The sequence below is a fragment of the Sardina pilchardus genome, chromosome 3 (genome assembly GCF_963854185.1).
Source record: "Sardina pilchardus chromosome 3, fSarPil1.1, whole genome shotgun sequence".
Lineage (NCBI taxonomy): Eukaryota > Metazoa > Chordata > Actinopteri > Clupeiformes > Clupeidae > Sardina > Sardina pilchardus.
The window spans coordinates 36,799,454-36,826,964 of NC_084996.1; the positions used below are offsets into that span (position 1 = coordinate 36,799,454).

General features: G+C 44.3%; 2 protein-coding genes across 7 annotated transcripts; both read left to right on the plus strand.

The window, feature by feature from the left end:
* Positions 1–147: 147 nt before the first annotated feature.
* Positions 148–7,665, plus strand: adap2 (ArfGAP with dual PH domains 2). Of its 2 annotated transcripts, none has more exons than XM_062533125.1 (11): positions 148–402; positions 896–1,026; positions 1,379–1,470; positions 1,943–2,031; positions 2,114–2,226; positions 3,871–4,020; positions 4,095–4,178; positions 4,793–4,855; positions 4,954–5,031; positions 6,656–6,884; positions 7,444–7,665. In XM_062533125.1, the coding sequence occupies exons 1-11, from the start codon at positions 315–317 to the stop codon at positions 7,470–7,472; spliced, it is 1,146 nt and encodes a 381-aa protein (XP_062389109.1). In that variant the 5' UTR covers positions 148–314; the 3' UTR covers positions 7,473–7,665. The 2 variants fall into 2 exon arrangements, with proteins under 2 accessions (XP_062389109.1, XP_062389110.1); XM_062533126.1 differs by having other exon boundaries at positions 1,402–1,470.
* Positions 7,666–7,980: 315 nt separating this feature from the next.
* Positions 7,981–27,327, plus strand: rhot1a (ras homolog family member T1a). 5 transcript variants are annotated; one of them, XM_062533119.1, is made up of 21 exons: positions 7,981–8,398; positions 9,884–9,942; positions 10,043–10,124; positions 10,320–10,363; positions 10,461–10,514; positions 10,643–10,695; positions 11,480–11,588; positions 12,570–12,671; positions 12,830–12,928; positions 13,449–13,557; positions 13,819–13,939; positions 14,088–14,172; positions 14,448–14,593; positions 14,729–14,829; positions 14,943–15,073; positions 15,384–15,467; positions 15,600–15,722; positions 19,063–19,265; positions 21,732–21,854; positions 24,425–24,562; positions 25,708–27,327. In XM_062533119.1, exons 1-21 carry the CDS (start codon positions 8,362–8,364, stop codon positions 25,823–25,825), a joined length of 2,121 nt encoding a protein of 706 aa, XP_062389103.1. In that variant the 5' UTR covers positions 7,981–8,361; the 3' UTR covers positions 25,826–27,327. The 5 variants fall into 5 exon arrangements, with proteins under 5 accessions (XP_062389103.1, XP_062389105.1, XP_062389106.1 ...); XM_062533121.1 differs by lacking the exon at positions 24,425–24,562; XM_062533122.1 differs by lacking the exon at positions 25,708–27,327 and having other exon boundaries at positions 23,538–24,559.
* The last annotated feature ends 184 nt before the right edge of the window (positions 27,328–27,511 follow it).

The following is a 27,511-nucleotide window of genomic DNA, read 5'->3' on the forward strand; positions in this document are numbered from 1 at the left end:
AACTTTTCGTTAAAATGATTGGAAGAAGCCTCCCGTAGCGACAACAGAAAATTACTTATCAAACAACTTGGATGTAAGTCGTTGCGTCCACGTTTGTGGCACTTGCGCAGGCGTGCGACGTCACGCGCTAACTTTTTGACTATCGCACTGAAAGAGGAGCGACCCTGAACCACCGCTTTCTACCTGATCTCTTCTGGGTAACAAACCGTTGACAATTGAGCAACAATATGGCATATCTAATATAACTATAGACGTTTCATTTTTGAAAAAAATATAAAAGAAACTTGAATTAAAAAGCAGATTCTCTGTGACAAATGGCAAATCGCGAACGTAACAAAAAGATTCTGCTAGAACTTGCCAAACAACCGGATAACAATCGATGCGCGGATTGTGGCGCCCCTGGTGAGTGATTTTTCAGGCTACTGTAGGCTACCTGTGTACTTGTCGGTCTCTCACATAGGCCTACACTACTCTTTTATTGCAGCTGTCAGTGTCAGAAACGAATTAAACGTCAGCTTCAACTTAATAGATCGGACTGAATGCATGAACGGATGAATGAATGCTTATTTTTTGCCAGCAAAAATTACGACTGACCCATTGTCCGAACAGACAGGTTGAAATAGTATGTTCACTATGTCTGTATGTATTAAGGAAGGAGGGGCTTTTCCCTCGCCTTTTTATTTGATGTATGTGGATGATCTCACATGTGAAGGCTGTCTTTTCAGTGCAAGTAACTTGGGGCCATGTGACCACCCCCCCCCCCCCCGGACTTGGTCAGATGCTTATATCACAATCAGTGGGCTAACCAAAACAACTTTGCCCATATTTTCACCTCAAAATCAAACTAGACATTGTGCATTGTGACTTAATTTCTTTTCTTCACTTGTCAATTAAGATCCAGACTGGGCATCATACAAATTAGGATTGTTTGTGTGCTTGAACTGCTCCGGCACTCACCGCAACCTGCCCACAGTGAGCCGGATTAAATCCATACGCCTCGACTTCTGGGATGATGAGCTGGTACAGGTATGAGACACATCTGGGATTATAGAATCAGCGCAGTTTGAACAATGTGGATATGGATGGACATGTCTGTGACTGTCAGATGGACTGTAAAGATGGACTGTAACTGTCCAAGCCAACACACTTCCAGTATGCTATAGAGTTGTCCAGGACCAATTTACACGAAGCAAAGGTTTTGCCTTCAGACATATGCTTAAATTACAATCAACCCATGCATTTCAAAAAAAGTCTAATTATGAGCTCAGTATTGGACACTGCAGGTGCAATATGTAGTGAGTAGCAATATAGCCAAATGTGTTAATCCCTTGAGTTGGAAGTTCATTGATGTCTTTTCTATTTATGTTGGCTCCTGAAGTTCATGAAGTCTAATGGTAATAGGTCTGCTCGAGCCTTCTATGAAAAGGATGTCCCAGCTTTCTACTATCGACCCCAACCTGGCGACTGCGAGTGAGTGACTACTGATTTTATGCCAGTCATACAACTTTGTTGTTTTCCAGAATAGCTCATAGAATTACATTTAGGGAAGTTTTGTATGCTGAAGCAGCACTTGTGCAGAGGAAGGAACTGTGGCATTGTTTATTTCAACAGTGGGGAACTTCTCATGATATTCCTATTCAGAAGTTTTGTGCTGCTGTTTTGCGACAATTTCTGACATGTATATGAAAAGCCTAGGCTTTCAAATGAATTAATTCATTTGATTTGTCATCGTAATACATTTCCTTTATCATCAACATCAAGAGATAGTGATGTCAATTCAATTGATTGTTATTTGTAGTCCCAACATGAAAATGTCTCAAGGCACTTTACAGGGTCCTACTTGAACTGGAGCTTGAGCCCCATGAATGCCGTTTTGCACCCCAGTGAAATTGTCTGATGTTGTTGTCTTTTGTGTGTTTGCTGTATCTTGTCTGTAATTTAGCATTCTGAGGGAGCAGTGGATCAGGGCCAAATATGAACGGTTAGAATTTACTGGAGAGAGCAATCTTCACCGAAAGGTCTACACTTCAAGTGAGCATAGACATTTCTCAGAGGAGGCATTGCTATAAACGGTTGGTCTGTGGGACAATTCATCAGGTCATTCTATCCACAGGTGTCCGCGAAGGAATCCTCTGGAAAAAGCAGAAGGACAATGGGCATTTTCAAAAGAGGAAGTTTGTACTGTCACTCAAAGATTTCACCCTAAAATACTTCACCAAGGAGGATGTAAGGGATACGCTCAAAGTATTTTGCAACTTGCTAGCTGCACACATTGTTCTGTCCACCCATCCATCTGTCCATTCATCTGCTCATCACTTTCACTCTCACATCACTTTCTCTCTCTCTGTGTGTGTGTGTGTGTGTGTGTGTGTGTGTGTGTGTGTGTGTGTGTGTGTGTGTGTGCAATTCTCTGTATGAGATGAGATCAGAGTTTGTCCATGGCCTACCCTGCTCCTGACTAAGATATGATAAGAAGATTTGTGACATACATACAGTAGGAAGAATAGGTTTAAAATACACCCCAGAAGACACAAAAGCTATTCAGTGGGTAATGAAGAGATTGGAGTAGAGATGCACCGATTGCAATTTTCTGGGCCGATTTGACCTGCCGATACCAATTTTAGCCAGTGAATCAGTCACGTGAATACTCGCGGTAGGTTAACAGTTGGCAACTATTGCAAGGATGTCGGATGATGACGCTACAGAGTTTTATGAAGACTTTGAAGACGAGGAGGTAACATTTGAAAATGAAAAGGCAAAAATATTGCATTGTAATCTATGGTGGTATCTTTGGCGAAAGTGTAGGCCCATTATGACACCCTCTGAAAGCATGCCAAGTTTCGTGGAATTCCATTCCATTTGGGGGGCCATATCAGCTACCCACACACACACACACACACACACACACACATATACTGTATATTATGTATAACATGTTTATGTGTGCATGCAGGCATTTGTACTGTATGTGTGACACACATACAGTACAAATGCCTGCATGCACACATAAAAACATGCATGCACACACACACACACACACACACACACACACACACACAAACACACCTACATGCACGCACATAGAAGCACACACACACACACAAAAAAAACAGACACACACAAAAGCACATATACACAAAAACAAACTCATTCTGCACACACACTCATTTACACAAAGGTAGGGGACGGAGTAGGAGATGGAGACAAATGGACAAGCGTGATTTATTCTTGTGGAGAGAATGTGCTGGACTGGGCAGTGGTCATATTTTGCACCGCTCTGTGGTACATCTAGTCATGGTTGCGCTTGTGGTTCATCTGTGGGCATATGTGCTTTGTAGAGAGGGCAGGGATGGGCGGCGATGAGCGCTGTTTACATAATGAGGTGACATCTTATTAAATCCCGTCCAATATGGCAAAGCACAGCTTTTGCCTACTGCGCATAGAAACACTTAGTATCAGCTCTCACTTGGTACACCCAGCCATGAGTGTTGGCCTTTGCTAGCTTCCTCAAACTTTGCAATTTCAGCTGAGTGATGTTTCAAGTGCAATGCGTGAGTGGATTAGCCTGGCTAGGGTGCGTCTAGATTTCTGAGTGGATTTGACTGGCCAAATCATGGCCAATCAGGTGACAATCGGCCAATTCGGTCACCAACCAATCAATCGGTGCATCTCTAGATTGGAGGAGAAGCCATTTGTGTTACTTTTGATGACAAAAGACTATCTGCTCATCTACTGTATCTCTCATGCTTGTGTTCTTTAGTGTTTGTGCTCCGTCAGAGACGGTTGAAAAGGTTCTTAAGGATCTTTGGCTCCGTCTGGTCTTCTTTTGCTCACTTTTTTGTCACTAATGTTGACTTATTTCACACACAGGAATCAAAGGGCCCCAAAGATGTAATCTCCATACAGGACCTAAATGCTTCTTTTCAGCCACAGAAAATTGGCCATGCGCATGGCCTTCAGATCACTTACTTGAAGGATGGCTTTACTCGAAACCTGTTTGTGTACCATGAAAATGGACAGGTAAGTGTCTCCTCACAAAATTCCTCTTAAACACTGTACATCAGAATATGTGCTAAGCATATCTGCCCATACAGGAAATTGTAGCCTGGTTTAACACCATTCGAGCCATGCGCTTTGCCTATCTGAAGACAGCTTACCCCAGTGCCAGTGATAAGGAGGTAAGGATTATGTTGCTTACTTTCTGTTCTTCTTTGGCGTGAAGGGTGAAGACAACTAAATTGACAAAAGCAGAACAAAGGGTCTATCAGTAGTATACAGTGCCCTGTTGGAGGGGGGGCCCCCAGTAAGCTATGCCAGCCATCGCTATGCAGATGCATCTTTTCATGCTAACACACTTGAGCATACACACAGCAGCGTGTTTGAAGAGAAAGCACATATTTGAATAGCTACAGTATGAAACAATGCAGCGCAGGAAAGCCAGCTGGAGCGCTGCGCGGAAGTGCCTGCAGTTTCCTTCACCAAATGTCACCATTCACTGCTTCATTATCTGCACTGGAGCACACAGGGCCAAACAATGGATCTCTGAAAATAGATAGATTTGCCTTTTTTTATTATTATTTTTACTCCAGATTATGTGTTTTTATGGGCCCCCCCCCCCCCCCCCCCCAAAAAAAAGAAATCATATACAGTACATTAATCTTCCACCAGAAAAATAAAACGTGAGATGAGGAAATAAAATAGAAAATAGCTGAATTGGCATGGAGTAGCCTAACTCAGTAGTTTGAATTACTGAATAACTGACATGTGGTCTACTTCTCCTTTGTATTTAAAGCTATTGCCTCAGATTACGAGGAACTACCTCAAAGAGGGTTTTATGGAGAAGACAGGCCCATCAGTGAGTACATGTAGTGACAAAGTAGTCAGCAAATATTTTAAATGAAGGTGTGAAATATTCCATGTCCCACTCCTCTGTATCATTTCTCTATTGAACAGCATCGAGAGCCGTTTAAAAGAAGATGGTTTATCCTAGATGCTGTGGAACGAAAATTGCTTTATTTTAAAACTCAACTGGTAAGATGTTTTTTTATACTTAATACAAGATTTATTCTTGATTTTTTGTTCCTTGTTCCTTGTTTTTTCTTGCTTCTTAATTATAGTAAGGTTTTAGTGAAAGTCAGCAACTGCTAATGCCGTGATTTTATTCTGGACTACTGCCATACATTCAGGAAATGTGATCCTATATGTGAGGGAAGTGATGCAAGTCATGCTTATAGCCACAGGATGAAAACATGATTAAATTATATTGTCAAACACTAGAAAATATATATGAAAGTACATTAAGGGTAAAAGTGACCATGCCAACAAAAAAAAAGAAATAGTAATAACAATAACTGGCGATTGTGACAATATATTGGCCAGTTTTGACATATTCCTCACTTAAGGGAGCTGCAAGAAGCCATTTTTTCTTGTTAGCTGTGAAAAAAAACCCATTTTGGTGTGATTAGGGAAAATATGAGGTCTTCAAAGAGGACTGTTCCCATCACTGCCAGTTTTGGTCATAGATAGGAAATGGTCATAGTGCACATTCCAATTGGAAAAGCTCATATTTCTACATCATAACTGTTCTCATTTACTATGCTCCCTCTCCTGTTAACATTGGACCACCGACAGCAATCAGAATCAATTAGATGGTGTCATCAGCAATCTAGCACTATTTTTACGATACATAGCGATATATCTGGAAGCACAGCTGCAAAATCAGCCTGTTTTTCCGTTAAATTTTTCAGCGCATGCTAGAACATTATGAGAAGAATGAGCCAATGTGCTTTTTTTCAAAACATCTCAGAAAATGTTATGAAGCTACTGTAGATGTACCGCACAGCACATAATATGACCACCACATGATGCTGCATGTACTATGCTAAGAAAAAAAAGTACGCTTTTCAAATTCTCTCCATCCTGTACTCCTCAACTCCGCAAGTCACGCTTCCCTCCTCATTGCTCATTGATAGTTGAAACTCAAATTCTTATTTATACATGTTGATCCCACAAAATGTTCACATTTGTACAAAAACATACAGTCCTCTCCATAAGAGTAACACCTGCTAAAGTAGACGATATAAAATAGTCTTTTAGAAATGTATCTTAATGCCTTAAATAAAAAAATGAGGAAATATACAAACTTTATGGACATCAATTTTCTTTGTGAATGAATAATGTATCGTAAATTAATAAATGTTTTCCTTAAAATGCAGGAGTCGGCTATTGGAACGCCTATGTTAACCCTATCTGTTAAAATTCCCATATAGGCAAGCAGATTTATTTATTTTTAAATGCCAGTTATTTCATGGATCCCCTTGGCCTTTGGAATCAAAAAAGTGTTTGTGTGTTTGTGTAAGAGAGTGTTAGAGAGAGAGAGAGAGAGAGAGAGAGAGCCTAGGTGTATGTGTCTGTAGACTTGTGTGCAGTCCTTCCCCAAGACAGATCTGCAATATCAGACAGAGATTTCATCAGTATCTGATTAATCATCTTATCTTATCTTATTGTGGATATTTATGATTGTGCTATGAGTAATGATTGTAGTGTGTGTGTGTGTGTGTGTGTGTGTGTGTGTGTGTGTGTGTGTGTGTGTGTGTGTGTGTGTGTGTGTGTGTGTGTGTGTGTGTGTGTGTGTGTGTGTGTGTGATCTTGTCAGGACGCTGAGGAGCTCGGCGTGGTCTTTCTCGGCACGGAGAAGCATGGCTACTCGGTGAAGGAGAGCTCCACTGCGGGTGCCCGTGGCAACAAGTGGAAGTGCGCCCTGGCGGTGGAGACGCCTGACCGCGAGTTCCTCTTCATGTGTGAGCAGGAGCGTGAGCAGCGAGAGTGGATGGAGGCCCTGAGACAGGTCATATCCACCCCCATGCTACCCCATGACTACACCAGTAAGACCTGGACCACCATCATCAACATGTGTCTATGTCCGTCTATGTCTGTGTGTGCATGTGAGTGTGCGTGTGTGTGTGTGTGTGTGTGTGTGTGTGCGCGTCCGTGTGTGTGTGTGTGCGTGTGTGTGTGCATGCATGCAGTGTGCAGTATGAGTGACACCAGCGATATCAATGATTAATTATTGACACATTGGCATTGTGTAATTAAGCCTAAATGGGTTGGTGAATAGAGTTCCAGTCATTCTTAACATGCAGAAGTACATGGCTGGTTGACTTTAATGAGAGTTGTTGTCTTTTTCTCAGAAATGGTGTGGCTGTGAATTAATTTACAGAAAACGTCTTTGTTTGTACACAGCATAGTTAAGTGTTGCGCTGACCCACCAAGTTTTGCTTGTATACAGTCGTGCATGTGGTATGAAATTAGGCAAATTATTTTGCCCTGTAATTAGGCTATAAGCTTTCGTGCATACGGCCTGGTCGTTCATATACACAAATTAGAGCCCTGCGTCCTAGTAATTTGACTTGACTTGTTCTAATTGAAAATATATTTTCACAGCTGAAGCAACGATCAGACGTCGAAGATGACCATGGCAAATCCAAAGACATAATCATTTCCAGAAAGTGATTCCAAGTTGTATCCTCTGAGGAGATATTCATAGTTTACAAGACAAGATATTAAATATTGTATCATGTATATACATTTTTTTCACTATGGTCACATTGTGTTTTTCATACTGAGAGAAGTACAGTGTGGGCTAAAATAAAGTGCTTTATTGAACCCGGGCTCTTTTGTTTTATTCATCAACATAAACTTGTGTTGATTGTATAGCAATCATAGCCTTATATTGCATAATGGTTTATATAACATAAACTTCCAACTGACGAGCCCTAGTGGGCCATTTCTCCAAATAAGCTTACTGATATCGCCTCTGTTCTTTTTTCCAATCGAAGATTTTCTTAACCACAGCTCATCCAGTTATGTTGTCATTCACACTCCACATCAGTAGATGACGCTGTACCTACTCGATAAGGTGTCATCAAGAGTGAACCCGGTGCGTATTTTTGTCCATCTCAAGTTCCCGTAGTTGCCGGTTGTTGGAGGTCAGCCGTAGGAGGCGTGCGCCTGAAATGTTTTACGCAGAATGTTATGAAATTGGAATTACGATGATGGACTTGCATCCTTTGTGTTATATGCATGCTTGTGTCTATGGCCTTAATTGGTGTTGAGATATAACAGTGAAACGCTTAATTTCAACACTCTTATTACAAGACCAAAGAGCAAGATCTCTGTCCGTTTTGTCCTAACATTAGCTAACAGGATAGCAAGCGCGCCGCTACAGTTGGACGGACAAGGTTGGGTTCGAACCGCGCAGGCCTGTCATTCGGCAAACTGCCCCGCGGCATTGGGGCAGCAATTAGATGATTTTCGATTCAATCAAATGTTCTGGTTTTGCCTGGAGTTAAAGTCGCAGTCATGAGGAAGGACGTCCGGATATTGCTGGTTGGTGAACGTAAGTATTTGAAACAATTTCAATTTTAGCTGACTAGCTAGAATTTGGGGATGAATCGGTCATTGACCCAACTAGCTGCTACCCTGGGTCCATCAGACAAGTTGCTTGATGGCTAACGTTGACGTTACCTATCTCAACCCGTTTGACAAATATTCCCTATTAAGTCCGCTTTCAAAGCATAACTGTTTAGCGATCGGATGTTGATCCAGCAAAATAGCGGCTGGAAGTATCGTTAGAGACAACGTGAGATTTTGTATGAACCTCATTGATTTTCAGAAAATGGCGTAAAGCAACATAGACCTTACTAATGTACGATTTCTTGAAAATGCATGATGTCAAACTGACAAGAATTGCATTTGCTAGCGTTAGCCAAGTGTACGGGATAATCTCAATGTCATACTGTACCCACATAGCTTGCTTACTTGGTTTAATATGGGAGAATAAGTGTTCTACGTTAAGTTAGCTTCTAGCAAGCTGAGTGCTGTTCGATGTGTCAGTTACTGTGGACTATTGCATTTATACAAACGTTTCAGTCGACAGATCTTTTCATTTACATCCAGATATCTGATCCGTATGAGAACTGCTGAAACTGTGAATTTGTAGCATAGTAGGCTAATGTGTGGAATACGTCACATTCTGTGAAACAAAAAGATGATTGCCCACAGAATTTCTTTGCAAGGGTGCAAACCGGTGCAAACAGTAACTTGACTAAGAAAGAAAACATCTGCAGCTGGGATGATCTTGAGTTCTTGACGTATGCTGTAACGTTGGTTGCCTGTTAGATATGTCCGCATTGTTCTGGAGGGATAGGCTACAGCCCACCATAGTCAACGGTGCTTGTGTTTTTGTGTCATAAAGCAGTGATAAATAAGTGATAATAGTTTTAAATATGTGTTCGACATTGTCGACGTTATTCGTCCAAAACAGTTGTGTGTTGTATGACGACCTTATCATAAACCACTGGCGTCGCAGACCCCTCTTGACAGGGGCGCTAGTGTTTATCAGTAGCCTACTATTTATATCGGTTTTGGTGATGATGCTGTCTGGCCTACATACTAGCTGGCTTGATTCTTCTCAGCTGCCAGTGTTCCAACCGGGCTGCCAAACTACGTGTCTAACGTGTACGTGGTTGCTAGCCACCTCGAAGACGCTGCGTACCCTCCCCAGTCATCCAGAGGTTAAGACAACTTAGTATGTGACATTTAGGATACAGTACATCACTGAGGAAATAGTACACTTGTCTGTGCACCCAAGCACACTTATCCTTGCTGATGGTAGATTAGACGTACTCTCCCAGACGGTCTTTCCAAAACTCTTGAAATAATCAAGGAGACCCTTGTACTATGGCTATTCAGCCCAGCTGTCTGCTATCTTTGCTTTGCCACTTAACTCCTCTCAGCCATAGGCTATCACCTACACAGGCTATGAAAAGTTCTGATAATTTCTCTTGAATAACATATCTAACTGTGATTTGTTACTTTCCAGCCAAAGTGGGGAAGACATCACTGATCATGTCGTTGGTCAGTGAGGAGTTCCCTGACGAGGTAAATTATCTCTGCTCATTCATCTAAGAACTTCTCATATGAGCCTGGTAGCCAGGACACCACATCGTCCAAGCCCTGTTTGACCAGTGTTCTCTGTCAGGTTCCCCTGCGTGCCGAAGAGATCACCATTCCAGCAGATGTCACACCAGAAAGAGTGCCCACACACATAGTGGACTATTCAGGTAACAGTGGTGACTCAGGACATAACACACATGACATGCTGTTCCAGACAACAAAATAGAGGCACATTCAAATAGTCTGTATATTTTAGAATGTTCTGAATTGTAGCGAGATCTAATAGTTTGCCAGATTGAGCACACCGCTTTCATTATATAGTTCTATGCGTATTCAAAAGCTTTCGTCATTTTTCCATGCAGAAGCGGAGCAGTCAGAAGAACAGTTATACCAAGAAATTTCCAAGGTTGGTGTGTCCTATTTGGCTGAAGTTGTTAAGTGTAGTCTGAATGGACAATTGGATTTGCAGAATACTCCGTAGTAATCATGATCCATTTTTGCAGGCTAATGTAATATGCATCGTCTATTCTGTCAACAACAAGAAGTCTATTGAGAAGGTATGTTCTTTTAAGCACACATCTCCAATGATAATGTGTTAAAAAACAAACCACTTCATGTTTTTGGTTGATATAATAACTACAGTACTGCAGGCAGTGTTTGACCTAGATCATGTCATTGCATGCAGGTGACAAGCCACTGGATTCCTCTCATCAACGACAGAACGGACAAAGACAGCAGGTGTGTGTTTCAACCCTCGAATTTGGAACAGGGGATTAGCTGTGTGTTTGTGTGAGTGTGTGTGTGTGTGTGTGTATGTATGTGCGCGTGTGGGTGTGTGTGGGATGAGGGGGTATGGGGGTTGATGGTCGGTGCTGTTTGAGAAAGGCCATTGGTGTTCGGCTATTTATAGTATCTGCACTGTGTTTTAAACTGTACAACGACTCCTGAAATATTTACACGGGGATAAATCTATTCAAGTTGAGATGCTATTGGATTCACATTTTGCTGTTGCTGGTGTTATGCTACAACTACTGCAGTTGATTGTCACAGTATGAGATTCCACTGTCCAGTAGGATCAATGTTTGGCCTGGTAGCAGTTTAATGTATGATAACTATGTTTACTGTGTGAATGTTGAGCAGGTCATCACCTGTTGTTGGTTGACATATGTTGTTGGTTGGCATATGTTTTACCACTAAGTATACCTACTCACAAATGCCTGTCACTTCCTGTGTTTATGCTGTAGGCTGTTACCTCTCAGTCTTGGGCAACGAACACATAGACCAAAACACTCACGCAGTACACACTAACACTGGTTTGAATGTGATTTAATTTGTGTGTGTAATAGAGACTACTATGCCCTCTCTTACTCCTTGATCTGCTATGTGGATCTGCTTTTTTAAGAAGGGGCTGGCAGAACTGTGCTTATACGTGGAGCCAGCCAAGCACATAGGTGTGTGTGTGCGCGTGCGCGCGCTACCCTCTCTAATGAGACGATCTGTGTGTAATGCAATGCCGTGGCAGGGTGCCGCTGATCCTGGTGGGGAACAAGTCGGACCTGGTGGAGCACAGCAGCATGGAGACCATCCTGCCCATCATGAACCAATACTCTGAGATCGAGACCTGCGTGGAGGTGAGCCAGCACCGGCCCAGCACCGGCCCAGCAAGGGTTGCCACTTAGATCCACCAACAAAGAGTAACTACTGGACCAGGGCCATGGCCTTAGTGTGTTGTTTGGTTGTCCCAGTCTGGATTTGGGGTGCCCAATCCTTTACTGCCCTCCCTTTAATTAGCCGAACACTAATCTAGCACAGCTGACATTCCATTCCATAACTCGGTAAGCTGACTCTGATATGCTGTAAGGCTGGAGCAGACATTCAGAGTTGGTCATCATCATTTATTCAAGAAAAAAACGCTTAATCAGTATAAAGTATTTCTTGGCACATCATAATGGGCCCAACCGTTTGTTGGAGGCCGTGGACCTGAGCTCTTTGTGGCAGACAGTGGAGCGCCCCCATGCCTGACCTGACACCTCAAGTGAACCAGGAAGGGCTCCCTAAGACCTGCAAGTGTGCCATCTGGGCCTCTGCCAGACTGGGTATCATGTGACCTAGGTAGAGTGAGGGCGTGCGGAGCGGCAGGGAGTTAGGGAGTCACCCTGTGCTACACACACGCGCACACACACACACACACACACACATACACACACACACACACGTGGCTCATGTTACAGTAGCCGGTGGCGTCAGTCCCAGCGGGGGAATGGGTGTCGACCCCGAGAGTGCAGGCTTACGTGGTGGGCCACACGCCTCAGAATTCTCTACACGGCAGGGAGAGGAAGTTCTTGTCTCTTTTTAAACATCTCCTCTGCCTGTCTGGCCAACTCATGGCCATCCATGCTCAGCTCAGCACTTTGTATGCTCAGCACACTATTGGATAACACAGGCGCAAGCGGCCTGAACTGTTTGGTTCCAAGTTCTCAAACAGCTTAAACATTTTTTTATTATATAAATATCGTTATATCATTTTTTATTGCTGCCCAGCTCAGCTTGTTGTGTGATTGAGGCACCTTGGTCATCTGCCTGATGTATGTCTCTTTTTTTTCTCCCTTTAGTGTTCAGCCAAGAACCTGAAGAACATTTCGGAGTTGTTCTACTATGCCCAGAAGGCTGTGCTGCACCCCACGGGACCCCTCTACTGTCCTGAGGAGAAGGAGGTGAGCGGGGAGGCTCTATGGCTGCAGGCAGCGCTCACATGTGCCTCTGCATGATGGTTTACCTGCTGGGTGACCTGCGTGTTCCTCTCTACTGACCGGTCATTGAGATGAAAGACCCCTGATTCACACTTAACTTTGTGACCCATGTGTGTTTGCAGATGAAGCCGTCGTGCATCAAATCCCTCACGCGCATTTTCAAAGTGTCCGACCTCGACAACGACGGAGTTCTCAACGACAACGAGCTCAACTTCTTCCAGGTGCGAGTTCACTTCTACTGCAGAGGGAGGCATGTGCTCACAGGCACTCCTGTCGTTGGGTGTGGACTTAATACAAGTGTGGGCTGTTTCCGCTCTTGCCTGATCCCGCCTGACATTGACACACCTGTGCGAGAAACAATGCTGTCCATTCTAGTATTTCTTATGAGATGTTGCAAGGTAACATAGTTGTGTGGAGCCACATTTCAGCATCTTGAGTTGTTGAAGTTGAGAATCTTGTACACATGGGCTACACCCAGCACCTCATACTAGTGGGCCAGTGGCAATGGCATGTAAACATGTCAAGGTTAACCGAAAGACTTCGAAACAGAAAGGGCAAAAGCTTCAGTGAACATACAGTAGCACCAATGTAGCAGATGTTCCAGATCTCCCCAGTATTGTGTCTCAGCCTGCTATCACCATGTATATTTGAGTTGAAGGTGTATTATTGGATGTGAGTTTTGGGAGGTTGCGTTTGACTGTCTGCCATGACTCATAATTGTTGGCCTGTGTCCATCTGCAGAGGACGTGTTTCAACATCCCTCTGGCCGCTCAGGCTCTGGAGGACGTCAAGAACGTGGTGAGGAAGAACATCACGGACGGCGTGAAGGACAACGGCCTCACGCTCAAAGGTGAACTTCCGCTGGGCTCTGCCGTCCTGCCCCCACTGGTTTTTCTGTGTTCTCGTCAGACAGTTGAGCTCGTCCCAACTGCCCTGACAGTTCAGCTCTGAGGAGAGTGGAAAAACCGTGGTGACGCTGGGACATGTGATTTGAACTCATTCCGTGAGTTCTTAAGTGATCGGTCGTCTGCACCTTCAAGTTTAGAACTACTACAAAGGGTGCTCTGTTGCGTCTAACGGCATTCCAACTGGCCCTCTCTAATTGGTACAGGTTTCCTGTTCCTGCACACACTCTTCATCCAGAGGGGCCGGCACGAGACCACCTGGACTGTCCTGCGGCGCTTCGGCTACGACGACGACCTGGAGCTCACGCAGGAGTACCTGTTTCCACTGTGAGTCTTCTCCACCACTCGCCCCACATCCAGTTTTCTAAACGGCATTAGAAAACTGCTGTTCCCAGAAGCACTGGGGCTTCCTGATAGAAGATCTATGGTGCTGACTGGGCTCTGTTTAATTGGAGTTACTGTTTTCCTCTGCCAGGCTGAAGATCCCGCCAGACTGCACCACAGAGCTGAACCACAATGCGTACCTCTTCCTGCAGGGGGTCTTTGACAAGCATGACAAAGTGAGTTCATTGTGTTCACACAGATTCAGACTGCTTTACTACTGTATGTAGGTCGGATATGAAACCACCAACACCTTCAGCTACAGTAGGTGGTTGATAGGTGGCTACTGAGGGATTAATAAATAATATTAGTTTATAAAGACGTTTAGCAGAAGTTTAGTGGCTTTCTTTTTTTTTTTTTTAAACCCAGCTCCCTGTATGGAATGTGGCCCTGTGTGAGCGAGGTGGTTGGGATTAAGGGTCTTTTTTTGTTTGACATTTCCTCGTCCTTGCAGGACCGGGACTGTGCTCTGTCCCCTGATGAGCTGAAGGACCTGTTCAAAGTCTTCCCCTACATGCCCTGGGGCCCTGATGTCAACAACACTGTCTGCACCAACGAGCAGGGCTGGATCACCTACCAGGGATACCTATCACAGTGGACGTAAGTAGGAATCCAAGGGTTATAGTCCTGATGAGAGGCTATATTTTGGTTCTTGGTTATCTGTCTTTTGACAGATTCCATTTTGCTGCCTATTGTTAGACTTTTGACATGTTTGTCTTTTTGTTTGTTTGTCAGGCTAACGACGTACCTGGATGTGCAGAGGTGTCTTGAGTACCTGGGCTACCTGGGCTATTCCATCATTAACGAACAGGAGTCTCAAGCAGCATCTATCACAGGTGAGTGTGTGCCTGCTGCGTGCCTTAATATCCGTCTCTAAATGAAGGCAAAAGATGAAACCCCTCGTTGGTGGGTGTGGTTGATAACTGCTGCGTGGGCTTTGTGTGATCAGTGACGCGCAACAAGCGCATCGACCTGCAGAAGAAGCAGACGCAGCGCAGCGTGTTCCGCTGCAACGTGCTGGGAGCGCACAACAGCGGCAAGAGCGGCTTTCTGCAGGCTTTCCTGGAGAGGAACCTTGTGGTGAGCACACGCGCACACATTTAGATTACCTATACTTAGACAAAAAGCACATGATCTATACATGCCCGGCTCTATAGAAAGTGTGTACATACTAAGGCACGCATGCACATACTCCCACGTATGCACATTTAGAAATGCATACATGCACGTTTTCTCACCATTGCAATATCTCTGAAACTATAACTTGTTTTTTGTTTTGTTAACAACTGATTTGACACTTGCATACTAGTAGAAGCCACTCGGGTTCACAACCACGAGTTCATCATTTAAATATGATTTTTATTCTCATTGTTTTTGTTTGGTCTTTCAGCGACAGCGGAAGATGAAAGATGATCACAAGTCCTACTACGCCATGAACACCACCTACGTCTACGGCCAGGAGAAGTACCTGCTGGTAAGTCCCGGTCATATCCATCAGGCAGGTGTGCAGAAAGCAGGTGGTATGGGTCTCATACTAACAGCTGGACTCTTCCTCCCCCCCCCCCCCCCCCCCCCCCTTTCGTGCCTGCTCTCCGCTCTGCTTTAGCTTCATGAGGTGTCTCCGGACCTGGACTTCCTGTCGGACACAGATTTGGCCTGTGATGTGGTCTGCCTGATCTATGATGTCAGCAACCCTCGCTCCTTTGAGTACTGTGCCAAGGCCTACAAGGTAATCTCAGATAGAATCAGATAGTATGGAAGCATATGAGTTCCATAATTCAAATGAGAATGCATTCTGCAATATGCAATTCTAAAAGACATTACATTAGGCAATTGCTAATTCATTATGCAATTTAATATTACAATTTGCAATACTTTCTTTCAAACTGCATTTTAATATACAAAGTGACAATGCAATCATCAAATCAATTTGATTTATTTTGGTTAAAAATTTGAATAAACATGGATTGAATTGCATTCCATTTTGCCATGGTACTTTAGTCTCAAAATTCAAATGGCAATTAATTTTGCATTTCAATTTTCAATATTCAGTTTCATCTTTTAATTGTCAATTACTTTTGCAATGTAATGTTCAAAATTCAATGTAGAATTGAATTATTTTTTAATTTTTTAATTTATTTGATTTTTTTTTTAAAATGTTTTTTAAAAAAATATTGAAAACATTTTGAATATTTTTTGGCAAAAAGTTTTGCCCGGTTTGCAGAAATAGCGCCCCCGTTATTGCATAGCACTTTGTCACGCTCTTTGTGTCTCAAAATTCAAATGGCAATGGCAAACGCGATTCCAAAACACTTTGCAATCTGTCAGTCTCCCATCACCCATGGCGGGAACTACGTCACGTCCGTGTTTATCTCGCATTGGTCAGTCTTCTCTTTAAGGCGGGTCTTGGGCAGGGCGGCTGACGGCCTCCAGGTAGAGAAGATAACGTAAAAGAGAAATTGTCGCTGACACAGTAGCCTACTGTTGGAGGTGATGGGCAAGAACAGTCGCTCAGCTACTGAGGGAGGCAGGCGTGTGTGTGTGCGCGTGCGGAGACCTTGATCCGACCGTACGCCACCCCCTCCAGGAGCGTGTATCAGGGTGAAGCGTGAAAAATAGCACACAGGTAGCCAGGGGAGCTGATCGAGGGAGCTGGCAGCCCAGGGCCCTGGAGCTCATATCTGGGTGCAGCGTTTGCTCCTCTCAGCCCGGAGGACTGCTCCAGATTAACGACCATAGACAGTAAGATAGGCTACTGACAGGGCTAACACAGGGCTACTAACAGGGCAGGGCTGTTAATGACAGGGCAACATCGTTTCATTCACACTCAGGCACTCCTGGTCTGACCACGACCGTCCAGCTGCAGCCTGCACTGTCAGAAAGGAAGCGTAGCCACGTCCTGAGATATCGATGGCTTTGCCCCAAACGAGGAACGTACATCGTTCTTTTCACAAATACACCATATTTGTAAGCAAATAAAGTGGTTTACTTAAGATTACTCAGCGTTTTATCAACGTTTGGTCAGAACCGGAAAGCAAGCGTAGTCACTTGCTGAGATATCGATGGCTTTGCCCCAAACGAGGAAGTAGTTTTTCACTGATCGTTGATAAGAATGTAGCACAAATTAGCAAGTGCATCTTTTAATAGGTGTCTACGTTTTATTTTTATAACGTAGCACAAATGTATTACATTCGTCAATGTTGACGTTTTTCAGTTATAGTTTTGGATGTTGAATGTTTGTACAAACAACAATCCAGTGGGATGATCACGTCTCACCGAGTCTCGCAACCGATTCCCTACCACCGCCGTCATGTCATCCGGCACAAGCTTCCTTGGTACACTGCTGTCATAAGGATTACGGTTCCCCATTGACTCCCATTGATTCTGACTGTCAGAATCAATGGGAGTCAATGGGGAACCGTAATGCTTATGACAGCAGTGTACCAAGGAAGCTTGTGCCGGATGACATGACGGCGGGTTCCCTACCGGTGCAGCGAGAATATTTTCGCGGACCAAACGTTGATAAAACGCTGAGTAATCTTAAGTAAACCACTTTATTTGCTTACAAATATGGTGTATTTGTGAAAAGAACGATGCACGTTCCTCGTTTGGGGCAAAGCCATCGATATCTCAGGACGTGGCTCGCTTCCTTTCTGACAGTGCAGGCTGCAGTTGGACGGTCGTGGTCAGACCAGGAGTGCCTGAGTGTGAATGAAACGATGTTGCCCTGTCATTAACAGCCCTGCCCTGTTAGTAGCCCTGTGTTAGCCCTGTCAGTAGCCTATCTTACTGTCTATGGTCGTTAATCTGGAGCAGTCCTCCGGGCTGAGAGGAGCAAACGCTGCACCCAGATATGAGCTCCAGGGCCCTGGGCTGCCAGCTCCCTCGATCAGCTCCCCTGGCTACCTGTGTGCTATTTTTCACGCTTCACCCTGATACACGCTCCTGGAGGGGGTGGCGTACGGTCGGATCAAGGTCTCCGCACGCGCACACACACACGCCTGCCTCCCTCAGTAGCTGAGCGACTGTTCTTGCCCATCACCTCCAACAGTAGGCTACTGTGTCAGCGACAATTTCTCTTTTACGTTATCTTCTCTACCTGGAGGCCGTCAGCCGCCCTGCCCAAGACCCGCCTTAAAGAGAAGACTGACCAATGCGAGATAAACACGGACGTGACGTAGTTCCCGCCATGGGTGATGGGAGACTGACAGATTGCAAAGTGTTTTGGAATCGCGTTTGCCATTGCCATTTGAATTTTGAGACACAAAGAGCGTGACAAAGTGCTATGCAATAACGGGGGCGCTATTTCTGCAAACCGGGCAAAACTTTTTGCCAAAAAATATTCAAAATGTTTTCAATATATTTTTTAAAAACATTTTTTTTAAAAAATCAAATAAATTAAAAAATTAAAAAATAATTCAATTCTACATTGAATTTTTAACATTACATTGCAAAAGTAATTGACAATTAAAAGATGAAACTGAATATTGAAAATTGAAATGCAAAATGAATTGCCATTTGAATTTTGAGACTAAAGTACCATGGCAAAATGGAATGCAATTCAATCCATGTTTATTCAAATTTTTAACCAAAATAAATCAAATTGATTTGATGATTGCATTGTCATTTTGTATATTAAAATGCAGTTTGAAAGAAAGTATTGCAAATTGTAATATTAAATTGCATAATGAATTAGCAATTGCCTAATGTAATGTCTTTTAGAATTGCATATTGCAGAATGCATTCTCATTTGAATTATGGAACTCATATGCTTCCATAAGATAGAACCAGAAAGTTATAAACAATATCATTTCAGCATACATATTTTCTAAATCTTTTGTTTATATATTTATTTATACAGTATATTTGTATGTATTTTGCTTTTGTCAAAATCTGCTTTAATGTGAACATCTCTAGCATTCATTTCTATCATCTGTTTACTACATACTGTAAGAAGTGTCCACTGCAGAAATACTTCAAAGACACCACTGAATTTTACAAGATTTATGAAGTTGTGAAGTATTTCACACATTGTCCATTCACACATCACCTTCTTTCTGCCTCCTCAGCGCTACTTCATGGACAGTAAGACGCCGTGCATGATCATCGCGGCCAAGTCGGACCTGCACGAGGTGCGGCAGCAGAGCACGCTCCCCCCGCTGGACTTCTGCCGCAAGCACCGGCTGCACCCGCCACAGCCCTTCACCTGCAACAGCACCGACGCGCCCAGCAAAGACATCTACACCAAACTCACCACCATGGCCATGTACCCGTGAGTATAGCTTTTATTCCCCCTCTCTCTCTGTTTCTCTCTCTCTCTCTCTCTCTCTCTCTCTCTCTCTCTCTCTCTCTCTCTGTTTTTCTCTGTTTGTCTGTCTGTCTCTCTCTCTCTTTCTCTCTCTTTCTTTCTCTTTTCCTGCCTGTATTTGTAATGTACTTTCCCACATCCCTCCTCCCCCATCTCTGTCCTCGCTCTGCGGTTCCTCAGTCTTGCTATTGGATCTAGAGGGGCCCTCATCAAGCTGTATAGTCCAGGTTCAGAACAGTCATCCCTCCCAAAATAGAATGTTAACCAACTGGATTTTACTGGTGTCCCTCCCAAACATCATTTGGTCAATTTCCTAGATATAGAATAATCATATCAACTTTTCCATTATAAGGAAGTTGTTTTTGTTGTTGTTTTTTTTCCCTGGAAATCTTTTTGTCTTTTTTGCATTAGCTCTCTCAAATGTGTGTCCAAGTACTCTTAAACACGCAAGCAGATGAGCTACAAGCATACGTACAGTATTGCAGTTAGAGATCAAGCAAAACTGTTCTCCTTTGGAGAACTCAATCTTCTTCCCTTTTATGCTCACTACATGTATCTTTGTTGTTAACACTAGTCACAGTTTATTTTTCCCAGGGAGGATGCATACATACAATATATTGCCAGAAATATTGGGTCACTTGCCTTGGCTCGCATATGAACTTAAATGGCATCCCATTCTTAATCCATAGGGTTTAATATGACGTTGGTCCACACTTTGCAGCTGGGCTTGGCCCATCCCTGAGCCAATACTTTTGCCAATATAGTGTATGTGTGTACCTCCCCTGCGCTGTTAATCACTTTGGATAAAAGAATCCAGTGCATATACATTTAAAATGTAAATCTCTACCTAAATAGAGCATAGTAGAAGCACCGTTTCCTAGCCTGGCTGATCCCAGATGAATCTACGAACACATTTTGAGTCTGCTCAGCAGATCCGTCCGGCTTGTCTGGACGCTACTGTTGGCTGTGCAGATGGTATCAGTGTGAAAGGACATTTATCTTCATTTACGAGAAAGATGTGTTTGCTGTAGTTCTGAAACAATTTCATAAGAGTTGAATGTAGTGATTTAACTTGAATTTCTCTGTTGGTCACGCCCCTTGGAAACTGAACATGAATGCAGTGTCCCCAGACCAATTCTCAATCTCAGATGAGATTTGAGACTCATCAGTCTGCCACTGTCTTGCAGTTCCAGTTTGGGTTGTAAAAGCATTCAGCACCAACCCAATAAAGTTTAATATTCCCATTCCACTTCACCCTGTAAGATATATTCTGAATCCTTCTGAATATTCTGAATATTCTGAATCCTTTCTCTGAAAAGAAAAATAGTTCTAACCAAGACAAATCTGACTATACCCAGTAACACTCACTAACATAGGCCAACTCTGACAAACATTGCTCCTCTGGAGTTGACAGTGGCTGAAAGCAGTGTGTAAAGAGATAAGAGAAAGAGGGATGACTGAGGTCTCCCTGCTGTGCATTGACAAGTGGCCTTTGAGTAGATCTCTGACTTGCTGCATCGATTTCCACTCGTCTGCCCAGATGAGTCGTAGAGGTCGATTGAAAATGACCACAAATGGAGTCTATGGTGCAGTGATTTGAGTGTGTTAGTACCCAGAGCCTCTGCCATGCACAGTGTGCTTCAGGTGCTCAGAGGGAGAAACTGGGTAAGGGACATTCTAGTCAGGGCTTTAGGTGAAACATCGATGTGTGGCTTTGATGAACCTCGTTCTCTTTTTTTCCCTTTTTCCTTTGTTCCTTTCTTTTTCTTTGTTGTGTTGCTCCTTCTGTTGGTCTGGTCTGAAGCCACCCCTGGTAGAGCACCTGTTCTTTGACTTTTTACTGATATGTGATTCTGCTCATCATTCTCTGAAGACCTGGTCATTTATTCTCATAGCTTAAGGGTCCACTCCCATTGCCTTGATGAATATCAGCATTTTGTCGTTTTCAGTTTTATTGGCCTTTGGTTTTACTTTATGTTCTCATACTCTTATGTTCTCATTTTTTTTATTCTTTCAATTGTACCTGACTTTATCCCAACTCTTCCTTATTCCACCTCCTGAGACCCTGTCCCTTCCCTATCCCAAGCTCCAATCCTCACCTAAGCCCCTCTGGTCCAGGAGCCCCAGTCTCCAACACGGTCCTACCCCAAAACCCGACCCAGGGCATCCCATGCCCATACTCCCCTGCCCTAGCCTGCCCATACCTCCAAACCCTACCTCTGCCCCCCCTCCTCTTTGCCCATATCAGACAGGTGCTACGAAAGAATGTGGAGCCACCTCCCGATATTGGGCATCCCTGGGATATAAGCCCTGCTACCAACTGGATGGTGCAACATCTTGATCAGCCGTTTTGTGTGTGTGTGTGTATGTGCATACGTTTGTGTGTGTGTGTGTGTGTGTGTGTGTGTGTATGTGTGTGTGTCTTCACAGCCACGCCAAGTTGCGGTGCATGTGCGCCTGCAACCGGTGCACCTTTTGCGTCTCGCACAACCTGCTGAACTCTGAGCTGGTGCGCTCTATCAAGGCCACCCTCTACACGGCCCTCCTCAACAGGTCTCAAAAGCCCCACCATCGCTCCTGTTCTCTCTCTCTCTCTTTTTTGCCTTCCCCCCACCATTTCCCTTTGTTCTCTCTATCCGGACCTTGTCAAGGGGCTGTGCCGTGTTCTTGCCCACTTTTTTGTTGCTCCTAGTCCTGCCTCTGCCTCTGACTCTCTCTTGCTCTCTGCTGTTAGCTCAGCTTTCTAACACTGGCTCTTTTTGCTGACCTGGCGCTCTCTCTCTCTTTTGGTGGGAGCTGTAGTCGCGCTCAGGCTTTACTCTGCATATCCACGTACTGTGTGTGTGTGTGTGTGTGTGAACAAGCACACACCCAGAGGTACCAGGGTCTGGTGCAGCGATGGGTCAATCATGTAGGCAGTGTTTATGTCTAGAGGTGGCTTCCTTGGGATTGATTTGATTGGCGTTGAGAGGGTTTTTTTTTGTATTGGTGGATGATGGAGCAGATCTCTAGCAGTTGTCCAAATGGTTGTATCAGTTTCTAAAAACTAGGTTTAAGAATCTGAAGTTTATCCCATTTAACAAAGACTGTGCCTGCGCGTCTGTGTGTGTGTGTGTGTGTGTGTGTGTGTGTGTGCGCGCAAAGCTTTTAAAGCTGTCACCATACACTCCATGTCCCCCACGTTGACGCCTCAAGACGCACGAGTATGGCCGTCCCTCCCGTTAGACGCCATGACCCAGATGAGATGTGGATGGGAAGCAGCGTGCTGTTGAGCAGAACAGAGTTCACTTTATGGCTTCTGTCTGTCTTTCTGTCTGAGAGTGTGTTACAGAGTGTGTGTGTACGTGTACGTGTGTGTGTGTATAACGGCTGCCTCTCCATCTCCATGTCCGCTGCAGTGCCGTTCGCTCGTCCCCCTCGTCGTGGCCGTGGAGCAGCAGCCTGGGCGTCCTGCTAACCTCAGCCCTGCACTGGGGCCGCAAGCCCACGGGCCTGCTAGCTAGGGAGGTACCTGCACGTGGTGCAACGCATGTGCCCCTAACACGGCTCTCATTAACAACACGACGGTGGGGTGGGGTGGGGTTGGGTTGGGGCTCGGTGGTGTGCTGTCGTTGGCAAATGCCTTTCTCACCATTCATGAGTCTGGAACAGGTGTAAAATGGACTTAGTTTTGGCTTGGTTTGTTTGTAGTTATTCAGTCTGCAGTTGTATACACTTACTGAGTATTTGCAGTCAAAACATTAAGGGTGACAGATAAATATTTTGGTCTTTACTAGGGGTAGTGAAAACATTAATATATGCAACAGTACATTTGAAGAGCAGTTAGTGATGACACCATTTACAATTATTGATTGAATGGATTAATTTCTGCCGTATTTGGAACCGTGGATATGCAAAGGCTAAATCTGGATTAACCTGCATCATTCAGGAATTCTCTAACCTCACTAACCTGACTGGCCTCTTATAGCTCACTGGATAGTTCTGTTTTTACTAAGGGTGAGAGATTTCTGCAAAATGTCCTACTTTCCACTTTCTTTAACCGTAGTGCCATGTCTGATGCTTAGTGTGTGTAGAGTGCAGTGGTGTGTTTGAATTACTGATAACTGTAAATGCCCTGTATTGATCCCTTTAGACAAATGTGTACATGTGAATTGAATTGTCATTTGGAATACAATTGTGACCTAATTCCATTGTATGGTCCTGTCTCTGTCCTGTTGTGTTCTTTCCCCTCTATAGGTGTTCAAAGTCATGTGCTTGGATGGCTGTGTTCCTTTTTGCAGTGCATTTGTTGACCTCATGCTAATCGGCCTTCTTGGCATGTTCACTAGACTGACCTTCTCTCACGGTGGCGCTGGGCTTTGGCCTGTAGCTACATATGCTCTAACTATAGTCAGTGGCAGCAGGGCATTCTCACTGTGGCTCATGTTCTACATGCTTGGTGTGTTCGTGACTGTGCTTGGGTGCTTACATCCTGTGTTAACACGCGTGTGGTGAAGCCTGGTGTGTGTTTTAGTGCTAGACTAGCTTCAGCATTTCAAAAGCCTACCTGTACCTGTACCTGTAGACATTGTGTTGGGTTCCAGAGATTTGGGGACTTTTTTTTGTGATGAGCTCATGTTTGACCTGATGTGATAACTTGAATAAGCTGGACAACTGCATGTAAGCTACCAGCTCCAATACCACACTGACCAGCGTTTTGTGTTATTGCTCAGTATATTTTCATATACATTTGCAAGCACAATTTAGCATGTCAAGCAGTATTTTGAGTGCAGCTAGGTTAAGAAAAATGCAGACCAATGAAGTTGTAAAGCTTCAGTTGCTAAATGCGATATTCACCAAAAATGTCCAAATTTGATGAATAGCTCAGAACAAGATCTTTAGGTTTTCTGGTGCTTGCTGGTGTTCCTATGCCTGATAGGCTAATGTAGTGAGTGTGTGTGTGTGTGTGTGTGTGTGTGTGCGGTGCATAGCATGTTTGGGGTGCTGTGTGGTTGTTTGGGGGTGAGTTTCCAAGGTAAATGCTATGGTGTCATTACGTCTGTGGTTCGGGGCCTGCTGAACCGGCCTCCTGTGCATGTGTGTGTGTGTGTGTGTGTGTGTGTGTGTGTGTGTGTGTGTGTAAGGTTACGGCCCTATGTCGAGCACCTGGGCGCATGCCTCTTGGCTGATGAGGACTCCAGCCTCATCCACCAGGTGCACGAGGTCACCTATGTAGAGGAGTCCATCTACATGGAGTCGTCTGTCGATCCCTTTACGTCCAGGTAATGGTGACGCCTGCCGGGGCACGTGTCACTCTCGTGTGTGTGTGCGCGTCTCTCCCCGGTAGGCCGTAGTGTGAGACTAATGCTCCCATTCAAAAGACACGTCTCTTTGGATGTGCAAGTAACGTCTGTAAAAGTTCATCAGTGCGTATCTAGGGAGGGCACTCAGGGTGGTCAGTCTGCTCTCACTCGATAGGCAATACTAGATGACTTGACTTTGTGACGTTTGCAACTGAAAACATTCCTAGTTTTAGTACTCACCTAGATAGAAAGATAGTGATCTAACTGAAGCCATCCATCATTTTGTTAACATAGATTCTAGCCTTCTGAGTCGTGTCAAAGTATCTGGAGGCTGACGGTGAACCTTATGGTTTTGTGGTTGTCTGGGTGTCCAAACCCAGTCCAGTTTATTTATATGGCTTCAAGGGTTATAAGGGTTTCAAGGAAGCCACCTGCCTATCCTGAGTTATCTGAGGAATATTGTTGGGTTAAAAAAAAAAAAACCAAAAAAAAACAGATTTTGGGTGTGTGTATCTGTTTGTCTGTGGTCTTTGGTGTTTGGGAGGCCACTGCAATGCTGTGTGAGTGGCTGAAGGGGTTGTCCTCACTGGCATAGTGTGACTAATTAACTCCTGGTCATGCCGGAGGACGGTTGGACAGGACGTTTGTCCTCTGGAAGACGGCCCAAAGCCGTTGGAGATCTTGTGAACACGTTGCTTCTCTAACCACTTCTGTCTTTTTTTCTGTCATCTTGTTCCCCCCTTCCCCTGAGGCTCCCTCTCTCTACTGTTACTCATACTGTTGGTCATTCAGCAAAGCCACAACAGCCCCTCCTCCATGCTTCCCCTCAGCCCTGTAGTACTAGTGTAGAACTACTAGTGTAACCCAGCAAAGCCCCTTCTCCTCAGCCCATCACTAGAGACTAACCCTCAAGCCCCAAAGAGCCATTCTCCCCTGGACAAAAAAGTTGATCATTATCATTTGTGACAAGAGGTCAAATGTGCAAAATATTCCCATTGGTCTAACTTCATGTGAATTTCTCTCTGTCTCTCTCTCTCTGTTCTATCTCTCTCTCCTCTCTTCTCGCCTCTCTCTCTCTCTCTCTCTCTCTCTCTCTCTCTCTCTCTCTCTCTCTCTCTCTCTAGACACATGACCCAGGCTGACCTGAAGAACTCCACCTTCTGGCTGCGGGCGAGTTTGGGTGCCACCGTCTTTGCCGTGCTGGGCTTTGCCATGTACAAGGCCATCCTCAAGCAGCGGTGATCGGTGTCAACACACACACACACACACACACACACACACGCGCCTGTGTGACGGCCATGATGACCCCCCTGCTCACCCCACCCCTCCGCTCTTACCCCTCCGCAACTACCCCCCCTCAACCTCTAATCCTTCCTCTTCATTCTAGTGCCCCCGGTTGAGTCAAAGTTTAACTAGAAACGTTGCAAATCCTAGATATAGCTACATTTTTTTCTATACATATATGTATATATATTTGACATGGAAAAAAGAACATTAAAAGTTGCAACTATTTTTCTTCGGAGGCTTATTGGAACCCATGCGCCTGACATAAAGCCACCACCATCTGCATTTAAAAGGGCATTTTTCGAACTCTGCTGACAGCTGCAGTACAGTTGCCTTCCTGGTTAGCCCCGCCATCTGCTGGTTTTTCTAAAGGCAGGTCTAAACTGCTCTCAGGCCAGTATTCGAGCGCCCCGAACAAGGAGGAATTGCAGGTAGCTATGGCAGTACAGGGTTCTCAGCTCCGATGGGACTGTCCTCCATGTTTATAAACTGTATATAGTGCTCTGAATATACCTAAGATCACACTCATTGTCTCTGAGGTGAAAGGTCGTGGGAGGAGCGCATGGTCACACTACCCAGGGGAGAGACTACCAACACCAAGCCATTTCTAACCTGTTCAAGGTTGTGTGTTTTCAAGACACATTGCAGATGTATTAATTTATTAACCTTTTTTTCCTCTGCTTTTTGATGTTTTTTTTTTTTCTTTGTGTTGTCCATTTTAATATTTTTTTTTTGTTTGGCATTGCATGGAAGCAAGCACAGATCAGATTAGTTTCCTTTCTTTTGTAATTTGTTGTGTTTGTTTTTTTATTTTGTTTTATGGTTGTTGATTACACTTGATCACTGCGGAAAAGAAGAATTCTGAAGAACAATGACATGAACTTGAGTTATTCGATGAGCTGGCTGGAGCTCTCCTTGGAGTTTGAGAGTGTCTTTGCCCCCTCTGTGCTGTGCTGTGCTGTGCTGTATGAGGGAGGGGAGCTGACAGACTGACTGACTGACTGACCATCTAACTGACTGACTGACCGTCTAACTGACTGACTGTGGAGCCACCCCTCTGCCCTGCTCCCCTGCCTGTGGCCAGAGACGACTGAAGGACTTTGCTCTTACCCCCCACACACACACACACTCTACAGAGGGGTGTGTAGTGCCCTCTGCTGGTCACATTGTTTTAAACTGCATCAAACACAGAACAAGCGCTCACGACCTTCAGGGTTGTATCCGTGAAGCTCCTCTCTCTCTCTCTCTCTCTCCTCGATGGACTCCATACCACCACACAGATGTAACTTACCCGTATGTTGCACTCTCATCACAACTATGTATCATCATCATTACTATTATTATTTTCATTGTCATTACTGTTCAGTTCTGACACCATGCTCTGCTCACAACAGATGGTAGAACATGTTTTATTCATTTCTGACTTATCCTGCATTTACAATAAATAACTGTGTGATCTACCTGTGTCTCGTGAGCGGTTCTTCCCATATAGTAACACGGTAACTAGAAATGATCATGTCGGTCACTAAAAATGATCATGTCCAGGAACCACCTTAGGAACCAGGCATTTATGCCTGAAGGTGATAAGGGATCGACCATATCATTGTGTTATCATTTATATGATGGTATTTGAAAAGCCCTAAT